The sequence below is a fragment of the Sitodiplosis mosellana genome, unplaced genomic scaffold (genome assembly GCF_009176505.1).
Source record: "Sitodiplosis mosellana isolate CC-2019 unplaced genomic scaffold, AAFC_SMos_1.0 Smas_scaffold_6226, whole genome shotgun sequence".
NCBI classification, from domain to species: domain Eukaryota; kingdom Metazoa; phylum Arthropoda; class Insecta; order Diptera; family Cecidomyiidae; genus Sitodiplosis; species Sitodiplosis mosellana.
In genome coordinates, this window is record NW_022601467.1 from 21,273,226 (window position 1) to 21,291,637 (window position 18,412).

The 18,412-nt window shown below is 37.8% G+C and overlaps 2 protein-coding genes across 5 annotated transcripts in view; one reads left to right on the plus strand and one right to left on the minus strand.

Annotated features, from left to right (window-relative positions):
* LOC129579447 (serine/threonine-protein phosphatase 4 regulatory subunit 1-like) overlaps positions 1–13,563 on the plus strand; it is a 55,267-nt gene extending 41,704 nt beyond the window's left edge. For all 3 annotated transcript variants that reach the window (XM_055469528.1, XM_055469527.1, XM_055469529.1), the window contains 9 exons: positions 7,188–7,333; positions 7,530–7,691; positions 9,585–9,755; positions 9,901–10,187; positions 10,335–11,545; positions 11,620–12,260; positions 12,354–12,482; positions 12,609–13,056; positions 13,231–13,563. In XM_055469528.1, the coding sequence (XP_055325503.1) occupies positions 7,188–7,333; positions 7,530–7,691; positions 9,585–9,755; positions 9,901–10,187; positions 10,335–11,545; positions 11,620–12,260; positions 12,354–12,482; positions 12,609–13,056; positions 13,231–13,277 (3,242 nt within the window). In that variant the 3' untranslated portion in view covers positions 13,278–13,563. The remainder of the gene's footprint in view (positions 1–7,187; positions 7,334–7,529; positions 7,692–9,584; positions 9,756–9,900; positions 10,188–10,334; positions 11,546–11,619; positions 12,261–12,353; positions 12,483–12,608; positions 13,057–13,230) is intronic.
* A 1,276-nt stretch (positions 13,564–14,839) lies between these two features.
* The window catches only part of LOC129579450 (nuclear factor NF-kappa-B p110 subunit), a 5,849-nt gene continuing 2,276 nt past the window's right edge, over positions 14,840–18,412 (minus strand). For both annotated transcript variants that reach the window (XM_055469538.1, XM_055469539.1), the window contains exons 2-9: positions 18,117–18,335; positions 17,443–18,039; positions 17,272–17,376; positions 17,049–17,194; positions 16,689–16,968; positions 15,624–16,576; positions 15,310–15,534; positions 14,840–15,231 (exon numbers count right to left, since the gene is read on the minus strand). In XM_055469538.1, the coding sequence (XP_055325513.1) occupies positions 15,133–15,231; positions 15,310–15,534; positions 15,624–16,576; positions 16,689–16,968; positions 17,049–17,194; positions 17,272–17,376; positions 17,443–18,039; positions 18,117–18,335 (2,624 nt within the window). In that variant the 3' untranslated portion in view covers positions 14,840–15,132. The remainder of the gene's footprint in view (positions 15,232–15,309; positions 15,535–15,623; positions 16,577–16,688; positions 16,969–17,048; positions 17,195–17,271; positions 17,377–17,442; positions 18,040–18,116; positions 18,336–18,412) is intronic.

Below are 18,412 nucleotides of genomic sequence, written 5' to 3' on the forward strand. Positions count from 1 at the left end.
CACACACACACACACACACACACACACACACACACACACACACACACTACACAAGCGAACATAGAACATACATGAACAACATAATATTGTCATAAACGACTCCGTCTGGTCAATAACACCAAGTATTTGTATTAGTTGGTGACAACAGCACATGTAGAGTGAGAAAAAACCAACAACAACAACATCAAATCGAGTGAGCGAACGAACGTTGTTGTGCATATTTGAATGTTCACCACACAAAGCGTGTATGCATATTTTTATGTATGCGCGTTCATTCACAAAAAAAAATTGTGAATGAGCAAACGATTTCATGCAAAAAATTTACTTGAGTATGCAATGCAACGTCATTTACTTGCACCTCCACACATACCTACGATCACTTCACCATTTAATCAAAGTCGAATACAAATTTGCAACGAAAGAGCGAGCGAGTGAGGGAGCGAGAGAGGGAAGGAGACAAAAGGTAAGCCGTAGGTTTCAAGTGCGCCCATAACGAAATCCATCTGTGACACAGAAAATCAAAATTATAATAAAAAGTAAAATGCATTTGCCGTTTTGTTCATTTGTTGACTTAATAAATCGATGTGCGAATGAAGTGTTTTCGACAGTATACAAACAAGCCAATGAATGAATGATTCGATGACTAATTTGAATATACTTTTTGTTTTTCTTTTCGTAATGCTCATAATCGAGCACACCACATTCATGAAAATGACACTTTTTGGTTGATTCTTTGCGTGTGCAAACGAACGAATTAAATTCATGTGTTAATTTTTGTCAGTGATCGTCAATCATACAATGAATCATTTCCGGTGCATTTATTCGGAATGGAAAGAAACAAGAATAATAACAACAACAACCGCGACAACAACAGAAACAAATACGCTGAATTACGTAGTTAGGCTTTTGAATTCGATGCAAATCAATGCGTTGAAATGTGAATCGCTTGATTGGAATGCATTTTTTGCATGACGATTCTGTCGCGAGAGAGAGAGAGAGAGAGAGAGAGAGAGCGAAAAAAAAACGAAATCACCACAGCAAATGAATCACTTTTAACCATATACATTCAGTTTCTGTCATTCGCCATTGACCACGTTAACCATTTTGGTTTTGCAGCTCACTTTCCTCGGGATCCATAGATGCCATTTGGGTTTACCTGCAAACACGTTATTTTGAAAGCTCCCCCAAAAACAAACCGACCGACAAAAAAGCCTATATAAATCGTTAATCGTTTTTATTTTCACATTTTAACCAAGAAGCCATATGCATTCAAATTGGTCGTTTGGACATGAGCACTGCTTTTGTTCTGACGTCAGACACACTCACACTCATGAATGAATTAAAATAGACTTGACTTATATAAATTGCACTGAGGTAAGTTGCGAATTGAAAGTTATTTATCGTAAACAATTCGGCGCGTGCGATGATTAAATGTGACGTAGAGAGAGAGAGTGAATGGGCCAAATAGATTTTACGTTTATAAAAAAGAAACGCTTTATCGACATTTATTTCCAAGATAAAATATGCATAGATCGTCCAGTTAAATATAAATACACACGGTAAAGTCATTTCATTTGAGACATTGCTCGCTGGCGCGCGACACTGTAAAAAATGTCCAACAGACGTGTCTGGCCGATCATTTTCTAAGCAAAAAGTGAGACACACGGTGGGGAGAGAATAAGCCGAAACGAAAAAAAAGACGCTTGAATAGGTTCCCCATGCTCAAAAATAAATGTTTTGATGTGCGCATTTATTTTTAGGCTCGTGTCATTCACTCCTAAATTTTAATGGATTTCAACTGAAATTTCGCTGTCGCTTTCATTGTTCACAATCCGATCATCATCTCATTTTCAAGGAGGGAAAAAAATGGATGCAAAAACCGAAAAGAATGAGCAATATTTGTCAGAAAATTGACCAAGTGCAGAGAAAATGAATTCAATATTGACTAAAACGGATACATTATTGCCCATTTAACTGAGTCTGTTCGTTCAGATGCCGACTTTGCACCAATTGCTCAGACATCAATGTGTGTGCGTGCGTATTATATTAAACGGTGAGTTGTGGCAGCCACACCACAGTTCTCGAAGCGTTGGCTTGGAGATATGTATAGTTCTACTATTTGATCTACAGCAAAATTGTTGCAAGCAGAAAAAAGAACACAAATCACTGGAGAAAAAACAACCAGCACAGATTCATTACAAATTCAACGAAAATATCGAATAAGACGCGAAGCAATAACACAAAAAATATTTAAAGAATCCAACATTATAACGGCAATCTATTCAAGTCAAGAAAACGGGCGGGAATGGGAGAGAGAGAGAGAGAGAGAGAGGGAGAGAGAGAGAGAGGAGCGAAAAAAGAGTCACAAAAAGCAAATAGTATGTGCCATTGACTCGGCAGCAACGTTATTAATATTATTATATCGTGTTCTCGTGTCGTTGTCAATCCATTTACCTGCTAGCAATCAAATCAAATTTATTCGTAATTCACGCACATCGCACATATTGTACGCAAATAAAAATTTATGGCTGATGCATTTTCTCGCCTGGCCATACCGTATGCTTCATTTTCATTTTCACAATAGCTTTTATTATTATTCTGCGATGGTACTCAAAATTTCTGTCATTTTCACGGAACAAACGGCAAAACGCGCGCGACCTACGAACCATCTCTGCTCTTTTTCTCCGGCTCACCATGCTCATCTCAGCAACTGTAGTCTTTCTCTCTCTCTCTCTCTCTCTCTCTCTCTCTCTCGCTCCCACTATGTTTAAACGTATGTTCCCTATGATTTATTGACGTATCGATGATGTATCTGTCATCGCAAATATTCTTCATTGCAACGCACGCTGCCACCATAGATCATTTATATGCGAATCAACCGAGAATGCATTTTGCAGCGCAAATACAAATTACAAAATGCGATTAGTATTCCCCACTGTCGGGGGCGCTAACAATAGACCACGCTAACAACCCCAATACCAAAAATTGAAGTACATTAGTCGGTTTTGAGTGAAAAATTGTCTTGACGAGATCCTCAGCTGGCACGAGCGAAATATCATGCAAATCCCGAACGAAGAAAACACCGAATTTCCTCCGAAAACTGTGAACACAAATTGGAACTGAAGACGAACAAAACGATTGTACGTTTATATATGCGTGTTTTGACTAGATTTCTTCTTCTTCTTTTTTACTTCATACGCTGTTCTTTATTTTTATTTGCGGAAACGTATAAATTTTTCGCCGAAAAGTTTTTCTACTTGAAACGATGGAAATTTGCTATAAATCATCTCTCGCAATGGTTTCGATGAAGAAATAAAAGAGTGAGTGGGATAGAGAGAGAGAGAGAGAGAGAGAGAAGGGAAAATGTTGATTAGTCTTCGTACGTGATCTTTACTACGACATTTGTACACGGTTAACATGTACATCTCCCGTTGTCTTTCGGGTGTATTCAGCAGCAGCAATGACAACTGGATCGATTGAAAAATATTGTAGGAGCAAGAAGAAGTTTCCTTTTGGAAAACGGTTAATTTTCCATTCGAGTCGTTGGAATCATTTCACAGGAGCATTCGCAACATACACAAACTGTCGAAACACCGAAGGGACTTGTGTGAGAGGTTGTTTGCGCGCGCGCTGTCCCTAAATTTAGGGTGTAGTGTCTTTTTATCGGTGGTAGTTGCAATATACCAAAACCATTGAAATGCGCAGCAACGCTTCAGTGACTCTCTTTCTCTCGTTTCGCTTCGTTCTATCGCCCGCTCACTCTTACTCGCACATTTCGATATTTAAAAAAAAAAATTCGTACCGAATACATGCACGCGGAGCGACACGAGTTGAAGGGAATACAATGACATTTTCATACACATTTAATTTCAATTTGTTTGGCATCGCATCAGTCGCACCTTGAAAACCGTACTTCCGAAATTATCGTGATACAATTAGATATCAATTGAAGGGAAATGCTGTTGAAAATTGAACTGAATTGGTGCGGCGTTCATTTATCAAATTCATTTCAGCGTGGTGTGGTGGTTGTTGTTGTCGTCCTTTTTTTCCAATCGAATAGGGAAACCACCACCAAATGCAGAAATATGCTCGGTCGGATCAATTGAATGATTTTTCAGGGAGAGTTTCATTCGGTGGCGTTCTTTTGCTTTTCTAGTAAAACTGAAAACGACCAAAGGGAATTGGATGAATGTATGAAAAATTAGGCATATTTAGCAGGCGTTTGTTTTATCTCTATCTCGCATATTTCGTATATCCTAACGAGCCCAACCGTTGTAACGAACATATTCACACTCAATGCGTATGTATGCAGCGCGTATGTGTATCGGTGTGTCTGTTTGTAGTACACATCCGCACTTATACATGCACAGCAATGAGCTTGGAAACGGAACGCGCGCAAAAATTCCGTCTCTAAGAGCCCGTCGTTGTGTTGTTGTAGATGATGTATATCATCCATCCACGAAAATTTGATGCATGTTTGTATTGCTTATTCATTCAGCTTCGATCCAGAAGAGGCATCGAACTAGTACGCACGATGTCGAGAGGCACGTAGCCAGCGTATTCACATTCTCAAATATGCACACCAATACAGTGACATTTTCAGGACGATCCCTTAAAATACATGTATAGATTGCGCGCCGTTTTCAGACCGTTTTGCGTTTACTTTCGCAAACACACACGCTCTCTTTCTCTCTCTCATTTCGCTTGCTACACTCGCTGTGTGTTTTGTATATATACACAATTTTCTCCCCAAATGTTGAGAAAAGAACACACCGAGAGACAGAGAGCGAAAGAGAGGAAGCGCGAATGAAAAAAGAAAAAAATAGAAAAAAGCGAGCGAATAAGGAATTATGGAAAAGTTGGAAAAAAAAGGAAGAGAGGCGCGAAAGTGAGTGAGAAATGGAAGTGCGCTTGGAGAAAAAGAGAGATAAAGAAACACACAGCAAAAATACCATTGCTTAGCATTCTCGAACAGTAATATTCGTCGATTCATTTTCTGTACGGGAGAAGCAGTAGATTTTTCAGTTTTGTCAACGTATCATCGCATTTTTGTGTGTGTTTTCATCAAACGGAAAACGGTTTTTCCTCTTTTCGAATTCATTGTATTTCCGGTGCAAGTTTATCATTTTAACGATAGTTCAATGTGATTTTCGATTGTTCAGTGTGCGGAATTCTTTTCGGCAGGAAAAGAAAACCAAGAGAAAAGAAGAAGAAAAAAGCGAAGAATCACCGTAATCACAAAAGAAACTCTGTAAAATGCCATCGCTGAGTATGCGTCCAGTATTGAAAGTCAGATCGTTAAATGCAAAGGATTGGTTGATTTGTCAGTTCGTTAGACTAGAAAATGGGTGTGAAGTGAATATGTAAGAATCATAAATAGCTCAAATCACTTATTTATTACCAATTTTCGCAGTTAAAATTGTAAGAAAATATTGCCAACAACACAATTGCAACGATAAATAGAGGCTCACGCGAATGAGGATTTTTCATTTCGAATGAAGACTCGAAATGGATGAGAATAAAAGAAATGAAGAAAAAATACGGAAACATAACATAGAATGCCTGCTGAGCCTGGCATGGTTAGTTGAGTTTTCGCAAAAACGAGTGACAAGATTACAGTGAAATTTTCACAAATTTGTTGAAAATTTATTCAAACGTCCTCCTCCCTGTCTTAATCTCTCTTACTCTCGTTCGTTCGTTCGCTTGCTCACTCTCTCTCCGTCTATCTGATTCGATTCTCGGTAATAATAAGACATGGGTTCAAAGAATGGTGGTATCATTATGGTGTGCCTTCAAGTTCCAGAGAGTATCCAAATGTTTTTGACTTCAAACGACCGCTCAAGAATATATCGGAATGGGTATGAAAAGTGTGTATGTTGTGTGCATCGGAGATGCGACAAAGTCAAAGTTAAATACAGATATATAAATATGTATGCCACAAAAACGGGAAAAAAAGAACATTTTGTTTGTTTTCGTCATGAAAGCCAAGTCATGCTAACGCGAAGTCATATTCTTTCACAGAAGTGATGGCAAGAAGCAAGAAATTCTATACTTTTTTTGTATTCTTCTTCTTCTTCTTATTCGTTTTCTATCTCTCTCGCTTCCAATACAATGCAATACAAACGAGATACAACATTCCATTCCATTCCGTTCGTACGTTATCAAACAAGCAACCTTCTTAACATTGATACTCGTGCAATACATTAATAAAGAGCAGGGCATGCACACTCCACAATCCACACACATCTCGTACGCTCGCTCGCTCTTTCTCTCTCTCTCTTTCTCGCTCGCTCGTTCGCTATATATCTCTATGTGCACGTTTGGGTGTGTCGACGTCGTCATTATTGCCGCGCCATGGTAGTCAAAGAAATTTATCACATTCAGTGGCATAACTCCGAGTCGGTGTATTTGCATCATTCATATCTTTGTCTCGGCGGTGCTTGTGCTTGTGCTCTGGCAGGGCACATTTATCGGAATGTTTTTGTTTATTTGTTTGTGTCGCGTTTTTGTCAAGCAATTTCCAACATTGTTCAGACGGTAATATTCCCGAATTATGGAGCAAAGACGGAGATAGAGAGAGAGAGAGAGAGAAACAGAGTGAGAGAGCCGTCTTCATTCCACACACACAGAACACTATGGAAATGAAATGTAGTCGAAAAATCTTTCAAAATACAAACTTCACATTATTATCAACAAAATTCGGATATTAAACGCATATTTCGCGTGAGAAACGTAGCACAGGATGACAGCCAAATCATTCATTCCATGAAAACATGCCGTTACATCAAGACTTTGTATGCTGCCTTTCAATTATACATTCACTTGAGATATATCGCATTATGTTGAATTGGATTTTATGCAATGTTCAATTGCATCAAACAAAATTAAACATCTTTCTAAATGGTTATTGATTTATGAATTGTGTATGAGGGCGTAAAAGTGAAAGCCCAGCCTGTCTTTTAAAGCGTTCGATTCTGATTTTCACACAAAGTTCGGTGCTTTTTCACACAGGTGCTATCACTGAAATTAAAGCATGCACCAACCGTGAATGACCCGTTCAATCTGTTGAGCTCTTTGTATTCATTTGTTAGTTCAAATAGCGAGAAATATATGCAGAAGATAATTCAATAAAATTGAAGAAATTACAAAATTAATTAATATCGTGCGCTTTTGGTTCAATTTTGCAGATACATCGGTGCGGGCAGCGCTAGTTCAAGTTATACCTGACATTTTTGCGAGATGCATTGAAATAGGCAATCCGGAATTGGAATATTTCCTTTTCGATCGTATGCTCGAAATAGTGCTGCGATTCTTGAAGAATGAAGAGAACATGGTGAGTACACGATGAGAATGAGATCATAAAATATTTTATGATAAAATGGTCGATAAATGCGATTGATTCAAGCAATTTATTAATTTAAATGGCTATCAAAAACGTGATTTTTTCCGATTCTGTTTTTGTAATTAACAAACAATTTCGATGTTATCGGTGGTTAATTGTTATTCGTTTATCCATTCAATTTCTATAGGTTAGAGAGTCGGCCTTTGCTTCGATTAAAGTTCTCTTATTGAAAAAATACTTGAGCGCTGCACGGATCGAAGAGTTCGTGTGTCCGACAAGTGTTCAGTTACTTAATCTGGAAGGTTTGCCAGAGGATGTAGTCAGGGAGCGGCATCCAGATGCATTTGTGGTACGTATTAAAAACCAAATTGATTATTCCATTTTCCATTGCCACTATTGGTTTTTATCTATGTTTTAAGTATTTTTATCACTCACATGCGCATGAAATAGATCTTAAGTTTGAAAGTAATTTTGCTTTTTACGTCGAATTCAACATAAAAATGAGGAAGCAGCACATACTCTCAGAAATGATCATTTTATTTCCGATTTAAATGAAGAAAAAAAAATCGGATATAAAGTGAATTTCGCTCCTGATTCAAACAACACATCAATTTAATCCGAATTGTGTTGGTGGAATAACAACATCGAAAATTAATATGAGATACAAATCAAATAAAAACAACAACAAACAAATGTGAAGTACAAAATATTTTATATCGGCATACGTTTACTTCGAGTACGTTTACATCGCGCGGCCTGGTGTTGGCATTTTGACCACTAACGGTTGACCAAAAAATGTGTGTTGGCATCAAATTTGGCTGTATTAGTGTTGAATAATTTCTATCACAGCCAGCTTTGATGAGCAAAACATATTTTTGCTAAGCATCTCTCATTCGCCCGCTCGTTGGCTCGCTCGCACGTTTGTCGTTGTGTGCGCGCGCGTTCAGAATACAAATGTCCAGTTCAAGCGCACAGCATCAGAAGAGGATGATGCGTACACAGCAGAATAAAACTCAAAAATGCAGTGAATTTTCAGGTGTCATTATGGTGGTGTGTATGCGTATGTGGGAACCACACCGATTTTCATCAAAACAACAACCAATAACAGAATGCTAATTTCTGACTAACCTCTCAAACTGACTGTGAAATGCTATTTTTAATTGGGTCATATCACAGCCATTTGATGAGCTTAGTTGGAAATAATACCATCGAAGGATTCGTTTTTATTGTTATTATTTATGCAAGTATATCAAAAACAAATAAAATCAATGCATCTATAACATTTTTTTCAGCAGCAGCAGCAGCAAGCAAAAAAACGTGTGTACAGGCGTGCACACACACACACACACACAAACACACACACACATATACGAACAAATAAACAAACAAACATACTCAATCGAAGCAATCCATGGAAAATGGTGTCCATCTCTAAAATCATATTTCTGTTATCAGTTCGACAAAATGGTTGTGCCATGCTATTTAGATGTTCATATCACAGCCATTTTGACGAGTTTGATGGCAGATCTCTTTTTCGTTTTTGTTGTTCCTTTGGTTTTGTGTTGCCATTCGTTTTTTCGTTTCCATATTTTACCCATTCGTAATTTCTATCTTCTTTGTCTCCATGCAATTTGCATTTTCGAATCATAAATGCATACGGTCATTCCTCCGCCATGACTATTCCACTGAAAAATGCAATGCGAAATGGAGGATTGTGCTGCCTTTCAAAGTGGCTGTGACTTGTTGCATTTTGATATCCATATCACAGCCAGCTTTGAAGAGCGGTACGATTCTTTCTCTCTTTTTCTCTCGAATTTACGATTTTCTATTTGAAATTGGCTAAATATTTGTTCGTCGTATGAATTTCACATTATTTTCAATAGATTCATTTCACTTCGAAAAGAGTGAACTACACACAAGCTCCGTATGAAATATAGGAGAAATCAAACGGTTTGCAAATGTCTAAATCTCACAAAGTGGTTGTGAAATGTTTTTCATGGATATTCATATCACAGCCAGCTTTGATGAGCTTAGACTTTTAGCAATTGCATCAATCGACAGTTTGAGTAGCAACAACATGAATAAAATACTAAACCACATATTTTCATTCACTTTCTTTGCCGCATTCTAGTTCTAACCTTTATCTTATTTTATTTTAAGCGAAAAACCGTTTGTTTGAAGTGGTTTTTTTTGATTTGTATAACGTTCTTTTTCTTTTTGTTTTGGATGGTGTTTTTTCCAGATAATGGCTCTGCTTGCACCAATCATTGGCGCCGAGAAAACCCGTGAATATTTTTTAGATAAGTTTTTAGAGTTATGCACAAACGAAAACTACGAGGTTCGAAAAATGTGTGCCGTATTCTGTCCACACCTGTGCAAAGTGATGGGAGTCGACGTGTCGGAGAAGCATTTGGTACGCCTTATTGATTATTTTCAAATTGTTCAAGTTCACCCTTGCAACAAATCAAAAAGAAAAAGAAGAAGAAGAGAAAGGAAGAACGCTAACACCAAGCCAATTTTCGGTCCATTTTTTTTCTCTCACAAACACAATAAAATAGATTCCAGCATTTTTGAGACTTTGCGAAGACAAGGTGTGGGATGTACGCAAAGCAGCGGCTGATTCAATTCGCATTATCGCATTGTTGTGTTCGCATCCATTTCGACGGGACAAATTGTGCCCGGCCTTCTACAAATTAATGAACGATTCATGCAGATGGGTTTATCGGGCAGCATCAGAGAGTTTGGGATTGTTTATCTCTTCATTTGCGAAAAAGTGTATTTTAGGCGTTGCATATCGCCCGAACGGCGATCTCTATATACCAAATCCTGCAGATGCAGACTATAAGTAAGTGTATTTTTCGGCTCATTCATATAACCGTTTTTTTTTTTGTTTAATCAACTGGTCAAAATATCATCCTCCCCACCGTCCGGAATTGTAATGTGTCCATCTCTGATACCAATATCTACCCATTCTCTTTTTTACATCGTTTAGACAACATTCCCAAACTGAAATTCTAAGTAATTATGAGTCATACGAAAGTTGGTTCGAGAAATCGGCAACAGCGCCCGAATATCCAAAGAACTTTGTGCAACAACAGAAACAATTCAATAACAAAATTGATTTCGATGCTATTGTCAAGGTGTCACGCGAGTCATCTAATGAGAATCCCCATTTCTCCTTACCAGAAACATTTCACAATGCACTTTCCTTTCGAAACTACGACAACCATGGATTTTCATTGTCCATCACCAATTTGCTAGATACGTTTATCATTCAAAGTGAGCATAACAATGGGCACAGCCATCAGCGCATTCCACGTGGCGGTCATTTCGATTTGGCCAGCCCAATAATGGAACCAATCAATGAGTATCATCATTTGCGCAAAAATACGCCACGTGATTTTCCGATGATTGTGCGAAAAGCGATGGAAAAGCAGGAGGAGGATAACACCCGCAAGTTTACCATTAAAGCGAAAATACCGCGTCAAAATGCCGTTTCGTATATGCAAACATCGACACAAGATGATCGAGGCACAAACAGTTATCAATCGTTACCGCCACCACCACCACCGCCAGCCATTGGCAATCCGGAACCGGACACCCCAAGCATTGAAAATGCACCATCATCGATAGACTTTTCATCGGCTGTTAACTCAAATCTTAGCAATAGTTTACACAGTAACGAGACCGATAACGAAAACAATAAGGTGAACAACACGTCGGATATCAATTTAAATTTTAAGCCAGCCGATGAGGATGGCGCTTATGATGGATTCACGGCGGCCAACAATAAACGAGAGTCACGTGCAGCACGATTCAGTGAATCAAGCGGTTTCAGCAGTATTCCAGACGATGACGATGCGACCGGCAACGATTTTGATATATTGAAAAATACCGAAACATTTATGAATCGCATCAATACAATGCAATTGGACGACTACGATGATACCGATGATGATGAGCACAATTTCAACAGCAGCAAGGACTACGAAGACCTTGATCAATCATTCACAAACATGGGACTGGACGATGACGATTCCGACATCAATTCGAATTTAAACAATTCATTGGGACCAACAACCAAAACCGCTGAAGACGACGATGATGAGGAGGTCTTCAAAGAATTTAATTCACACCAATACTGGTACATTAGTCCCGATATACCAGTCGACATGGATATCCTTTTAGAACCCGAAGAAAAAAGTAAGAATTTATTTCCACCTAAATCCACTGAAAAATTTTTCTAACCCATTTTCCACTGTTTTGCTTCTGAACAGAAATGAGGATACAACTGGAGGAAGAGTTGGAGCTCAGACGATTCGATCGTGTGAAATTGATCAATTATCAGCCAAAAATCGTGCCAGCCGAACTTATAAAATATTTCGTGTCATTAGCTCACTCTCAGGACAGTCCTGTAGTTAATTATTATTGCGCATATCATTTTCCGGCTGTTGTCTTAACACTAGGAAGAAAAAATTGGCCCGTCATGTGCAGTCTGTTGCAGTTGTTATGTAATCATGGCATCGATGACATTCGAAAAACAATGGCATCGTCCATTTATCAAATTGCATTGATCATCGGTCGAAAGTTGGCCACACAAGATCTAGTGCCCGTGTATTTGCGATTTTTCGAAGATCAAGATAAGGTGAAGGTGGTTGCATTGAAAAATTTACCGAATTTCCTGACCGTGATCGATCGGCCACGATATGATATAATTGTGGCCGCCCTATCAAACTGCCTAGGTGAATTTTATGAAGCCGGATGGCGATTCCGCGAAGAATTCGCTCAACAAATTCTAATTTTGGTCAAATCATTCGGTGAACTGGCATGGCTGACGCATAAGCTCAATCTAATCGGAATCACCATCAAATTGCTACGTGATCGTGTTAATAGTATTCGTAAACTTGCTTTAGAAACGGTAAATACGAACGCAATCCATAGTTGGCCTAATAAAACGAAAAAACAGATATCGAAATGAAGTTACTCATCATTTTCCATTTCATTCTTACAGATGGTTGAAATTTGCAAGAAATTGAACGCTGATGAATGCGATGTCATTTGCACATTCTTATCGAAGCACTTTGGTTCAAATTCAAACTGGCGCCACCGGCAGATTTTCAGCGAAATTTGCCATCAATGGGTATGTATTTTACTGCTTTTATCTTGAATACGCTTTCAATTCCACGGTGGAATTTCCACCCGAAACGCAAATGTGTAATAAATTATAACTTTTTGGATTCCGAATTTCTCTCGTTTTACAACACAGATGGCACAGGAGACGCCCTTGTATCCAGACGTATTCAATGATCGTTTGTTCAATATTGCTTGCCAATTGGTGAAGGATCCAGTACCAAATATTCGAATGACTATTGCACGGTGTTTTGCATTGGTGTTGTCGAAGCAGCACATCGACACACAGCGATACAAAGTGACTGTCATAATATTGCGTAAAATGCAAAGCGATAGCGATCCTGATGTGCGAGACGTTGCATTATCTTGTGATTTACCGTCAAACGAAGACGAAAATAATGATGCGACGCGAAATTTGAGCGAATCATCAACCAGCAACACAAACATCTCAACCCTATCCACGGCGTCCACAGTCGACATGAATTGCACGGATGGCGGTATCAGTTACAAAGGCGAAGGTGATGAAAGCGAAGTATCGCAAGATAGCATTAGTTTATATTTGGATACCGACGAAAAGAATACAAGTATGTGAAGGTTTTTAGCTTCGTCCGACTACGACTTTTCCACACACAGATTGCTAATTACTTACGAGTAAATTCTCTTTTTTTTTTCAATTTTATTTTCGGTTTTTATTTTTCCGCCTCTCCGAACTAAACACACTCTCCCGTTTTCAAAATACAAACACACAAAACTGACAGGTAATGAAGAGCCTTCAATACCTAGTGAACCGCTTTCATCACAATAAACGAAGCAATCCCGAGAAAGAGAAAGAAAGAAACAAACAGAAAATCACGATAATTGTTTCCCCCCTAGATTATTATTTTCCTTTTAATCTTTTCTTTTTTTGTTTAAATTCCATTATTCTTTTCATTTAATTTAAGTGTTCTCATGAAAGCGTCAAAATAAAATGTGAAAGATTTCAAATACAACCTATTACAAAAAAAAATTTAAAAAAAAACATGTAGCCAAAAATTATGAAAAGAAATAAAAAGCAAATAAATGAATAAATAGTTACATTCAATTATTGAAAACATGATATTTAATATGCAATAAACGCAATTACCCTTTTACATACAGAACGGAATAGACGAGAAAAAAAATTACACACACACAAGAGAAGAAACAAAACAATATGAACAGAGATAGAGAAGAAAAAAAACACTGTGAAAATGAGTTGAAACAAAAAATAATGAGAAAAATCCGAATTTCGGGATCGAATTGAAATGAAATGACTGATGATATATAATTCTATATTTTACACAAATATTCAATTTATTTTTGTTCTGTAAAATATGAATCAATAACATCAAAATCCTTCATTAATCGGTTTTATAAAATGCATTTAGTTCTAAGTTCGTCAACTTTAGGACTGTGGTACTTATTATATAAATCACAACTGTTTGGGACCATGAATTTAAACGAATCAAATGCTTGATGCATGAAATAGCATTATGTTCAATTTTGTTGATTCATTTTGCATCCGAAGCGCCACTCAATAGAAGTTGAAAAAAATGAAAAATTAGAAATTTTGGCAAATTTTATTCACAATCCCACGAATTGGACAATGGATTGGCTCTTTTTTTATATAGAAGCTGCACACATTTTTTTACATTTCATAACGATGTTCTATATGTTTGTCCCAACAAATTAGCTTTTGGTTTCGTTCCAACGATCGACTGTTCGTGTGTACTATTGTTCAAAGTAAAATTCCTTTTTGCCAAATATTATCCACGTTTAGTGATTGGGTTCGTTGTAAACGAACACAATGATAGTGATTGAGTTTCTTAATATGGTCTCAATTCAAATGCACAGAAACACAAACCGTCGAGTGCATTCAGTTACCAAATGGCTTTTTCGCAAATTTAGCAAAAGCAAGAGGCTCATTTGAGACGATGAAGAATGATGTTGAAAAAGAAGAAAAAGCAATTCGTGGTATTCTTACGGCTGAATGCTTACAATTGAAGACTGATATCAAAACACTTCAATATTATAGATCGCTGTAATTAAATTTAGTAGAAAAAAAAACAAACAACAAATTGTATGACTTCGGTTCAAAATTCAATGAACTTTCAACGAGTAGCATTCATTTTTTCTTGAACAAAATAAAAAAGAAACATTCGAGAAAAACATATTCATTATTTCAAAGTAAAACATATTCATTATTTCAAGCAAAAGCGGTCAATCGATCACCGGTGGGTTTTTTTTCTAGGGAAGAACCTATCAATTGTCAAAGAAAGAAAGAAAGAAGTAAAAAAAACACACAAGTAACTCAGAACTAAAGCGTAGAACCAATAAAAATGCATCATCTAGATATGTTTGTTTTATTTTTTAGTTCAATTAGTTTTAAGGTGAGAACAATAAATGCGATGTAAAAAGAATGAATAAAAAAAAACATTTTTGTAGTTCGAATAAAGTATATAAAAAAAGGTATACATTGAAAATGGTGGTTTCCCTTAAACCTTATCTACTTAAGATTACCCGATGGGGAATTTTATAAGAAATGAAATTTAAAAAAACATCGACGTGATGACAACAACAATAATATCGACGAAATTCCGTCGCACTATATCTATGTGGAATGTTGCGATAAGTATGCTGCGTTAAACTCGCCGCTTCCATTCATGTATACAGTCGACGGCACGTTTTTCACCAAGTTCAGCAAAGATATCAGCGAGCGTGTCCTTCGGCACTTTCAGTGACTGAAACCAAAATCGAATCTCAATATAAATGAAGAAAGGAAAAGAGCGGAATTAAACTGGGTAACTAAATGCAATTACCTCGGTGAACGTGAGTAAAACTTTGGTTGGATTGCGTAGTTTTTGCCAGTTTGCCACATAGTCTTGATAGCCCAAAACCGTTGCAATGGATTTCCACTTGGTATTCTTGTTGAATATGGCGCTCAATTCGGTGAAGCAAATGTCGTCAAATTTCTTTTCGTCTACGCTACGATCCACTTTGCTCGATTCTGCCACCTTTTTCGTTATTGCGGACAATTTTCTTGTCTAGAAAGAAGAAAAAAATTTAAAATAGTTAACAAAACAATTCTTAGTTCTTCGAATTTCTTCGGAATTTCCGAATTTCGATAGCTTACCTCGGTTTTTTTGCTCGTTTCCTGTGATTCAAAGGAGTCTTTTGAGCTGGCATCATCGTCGTCGTCCATATAATGTTCGTCATCGATCAGACTGTGTCGCTGCATCAAATTCACCAAATCAGTGGCTTTTGCAACGCGCGCCAAATACAATGCAGTGTGACCGGATTTGTTCGTTTTCGATGGATTGATGCATTGGTTTTGTATCAAATATTCGGCCAATTCGCGAGCCTCTGACTCGATTGCAATGTGCAATGTATTATTGCCATGCTTTCCTTCGACATCTTCAAAGATCGGTTTTTTCGTTTGTGCTGCTTTCAAGTCTAACATTTTAACAACCTTCAAATTATTGTTCATCGATGCCAAATGCAACGGCGTGTAACCGTTATCATTGAGTACGCTCAAATCGATGTCCACTACTTTTTCCCATTTGTCTACGTCTGCAGTCAGTATGGTAGCGGTACATTCGTCATTTTTCTCTTGAATGGCCACATGCAACGCTGTATTGCCGTCTGCATCCATGGCATTCACATCAGCTCCATACTTGATGGCTTCTTCGAGTAATTTCGGCCGATTCATTGCACTGGCCAAGTGTAAACACGTTTCCTTGTTGTAGTTTCGAAGATTTAATAAATCATACAATTGGAATTTATGCATAACATCCCATAAACGATCCATTAGCCGGAGATCATCACTTTTTACGCACACGTGCACCATACTATCGCCGCCGAAAGACGCTTTGTGGAAAATGAAATCGAAGAATTTGCGGGCGATTTTTGAACGGTCCATGCTATCGCTGAATTTGAGCAACGGTTCAACTTTGTCCAGAAATTGTGAAATCCATTTCTCTTCCCTTGAAAATGACTGCGGATGATCGTCGTCAGTGCTAACCGAATCTTTGGCCAACTTATCAAATTCATTATTTTCATCCAATGTATGCAATAGCGAATTGAAATCTGTGAATTGGTTATGAAAATGTTTGAAGAAGATGGTCAGAAATTCATCATTGGGATGACAAAATCAAAAGGATTTTAAATTTTAAGCAAAATAGTCAACGGGTTTACACACCTTCGGGATTGAGTGCAAGGCTGTCGGTGAACAAATCGGGAAACATTTGCTCAATATCACTGTCATCGGACATGTTATCACTTTGTGGCACATAGCTATCGGGTGCAGTACGAACAAATGTATTTTCCGTCACAACGACCGGAATGTCGGAATCATAGTACGAAGCAACACGGGGACGTTTCCGATTGTTGTTCAAATTGTGGCACGGTTTGTATCTGAATTCGACTGGTTCGCTTATCGCTTCATCTCCCGGCCGATAAAGTTGTATGAAGACTTTTACCTGTTAATTCATGTTACCAGAATGACTTATGAATGAGGTAAGCGTTAAAAAGCTACAAGTTCTTTTAAAATTGTTCTTACACTTTCGTCAATGTTAGTTTTGCGATACGGTGGTGTTTTTAAGGCGATCGCATATTGATGGTGAACATCGGCTTCGGTGAATTTGCCCCAATCCTCCCAAATCACCTGATCATCATCCAGTTCAAAGAATCGAACTTTGATGTTTTCTTATTTTCCAAAAAGAAAAAAACAAATGTTCTGTTATTACCAGCAATATTTGGAAAAATGTTTTTTTTTTTCTTACTTTTTCCGACTTTCTCAACAAACATGAAAAGATCATCATTTCCAGCCGCACTGCCAACAACCGTGCTCATGCGGCTTATTTTCAATTCACCGGTTAATGCACTTTCTATTGCAAAAAATGAAATATTTCTGTTAAAAATCGAAAACTTGCTTTGCATTTCAATCGACTTACTTAAATTGTTGATTGGCGTTGAGAAAATGGGCTCACACAAACGCATCCATTTACCATTGTTGCGTTCGAATGCCTCAAAGCACAGTGATACCTGATTCAAATTCATATCGGTGGAATGTTTTTTAGCATTTGATCGTAGTTGGTCTTGTTCGTGTTTGGTCAGTTCTCGGCCAGCTTCAAATTTAGCTCTGGTCACCAGTTTTTCGTACAGTTCGTCTTCGATGAAGCGTCGTGCCGTATGAATAATTCCCATTCCTTGGAATGTCGCTTTGTATCCATGCAACTGAGAGACCATATATTCGTGTGGATCTTTTTTGTCTTCGTTTCCGCAACGAACGACCAGACTGTGTGAATGTGGAAACGGCATTTCATGGCCCGGTTTCATTATCTGATACAATGAGCATCGAATCAACGCTTCGCCATTGTAATTCCGAAGGCGAACCGTTGGAAATGTCTTCTTTGAATGTTGACCCGTCAACATGCCGTGTGTACCGTGCATTTCGGATTTATATCGAAAACGGAATTTATCAATCGGTTGTTCGGCAATTTCCAAAAATGGTTCATCCATCCTTGTGTTCATTGAAGTCACAAAGTACTCTATAAATTCGGATTTAAATCATTTAACAAAAACTGAAGTCGAAAAAAAATGGGTAATGAATGCAATGATTTTTTACCGTTCGAATTGGATGAGATTTGCAAATGTTGAAAATTGTACGCGCTGCTGCTGTCACTCTGTGTTGATGCGGGAGACATACTGTTGGATATCGGCGACATATTACCGCCCGATGACATCGGTGAGCTCATTGTGCTGCCGTACAAGTTAATATTGCCATCCGTATTCATTGAACAAACGGACGATGGTGATGGTGACGATAGAACTAACGGCGAATTCACTAAATACAATTGAATGGGCAAGCGGAATAATGAAACGTAATTCTGTTTTTAAATGAAGTGCCTCTGAGAAAATTTT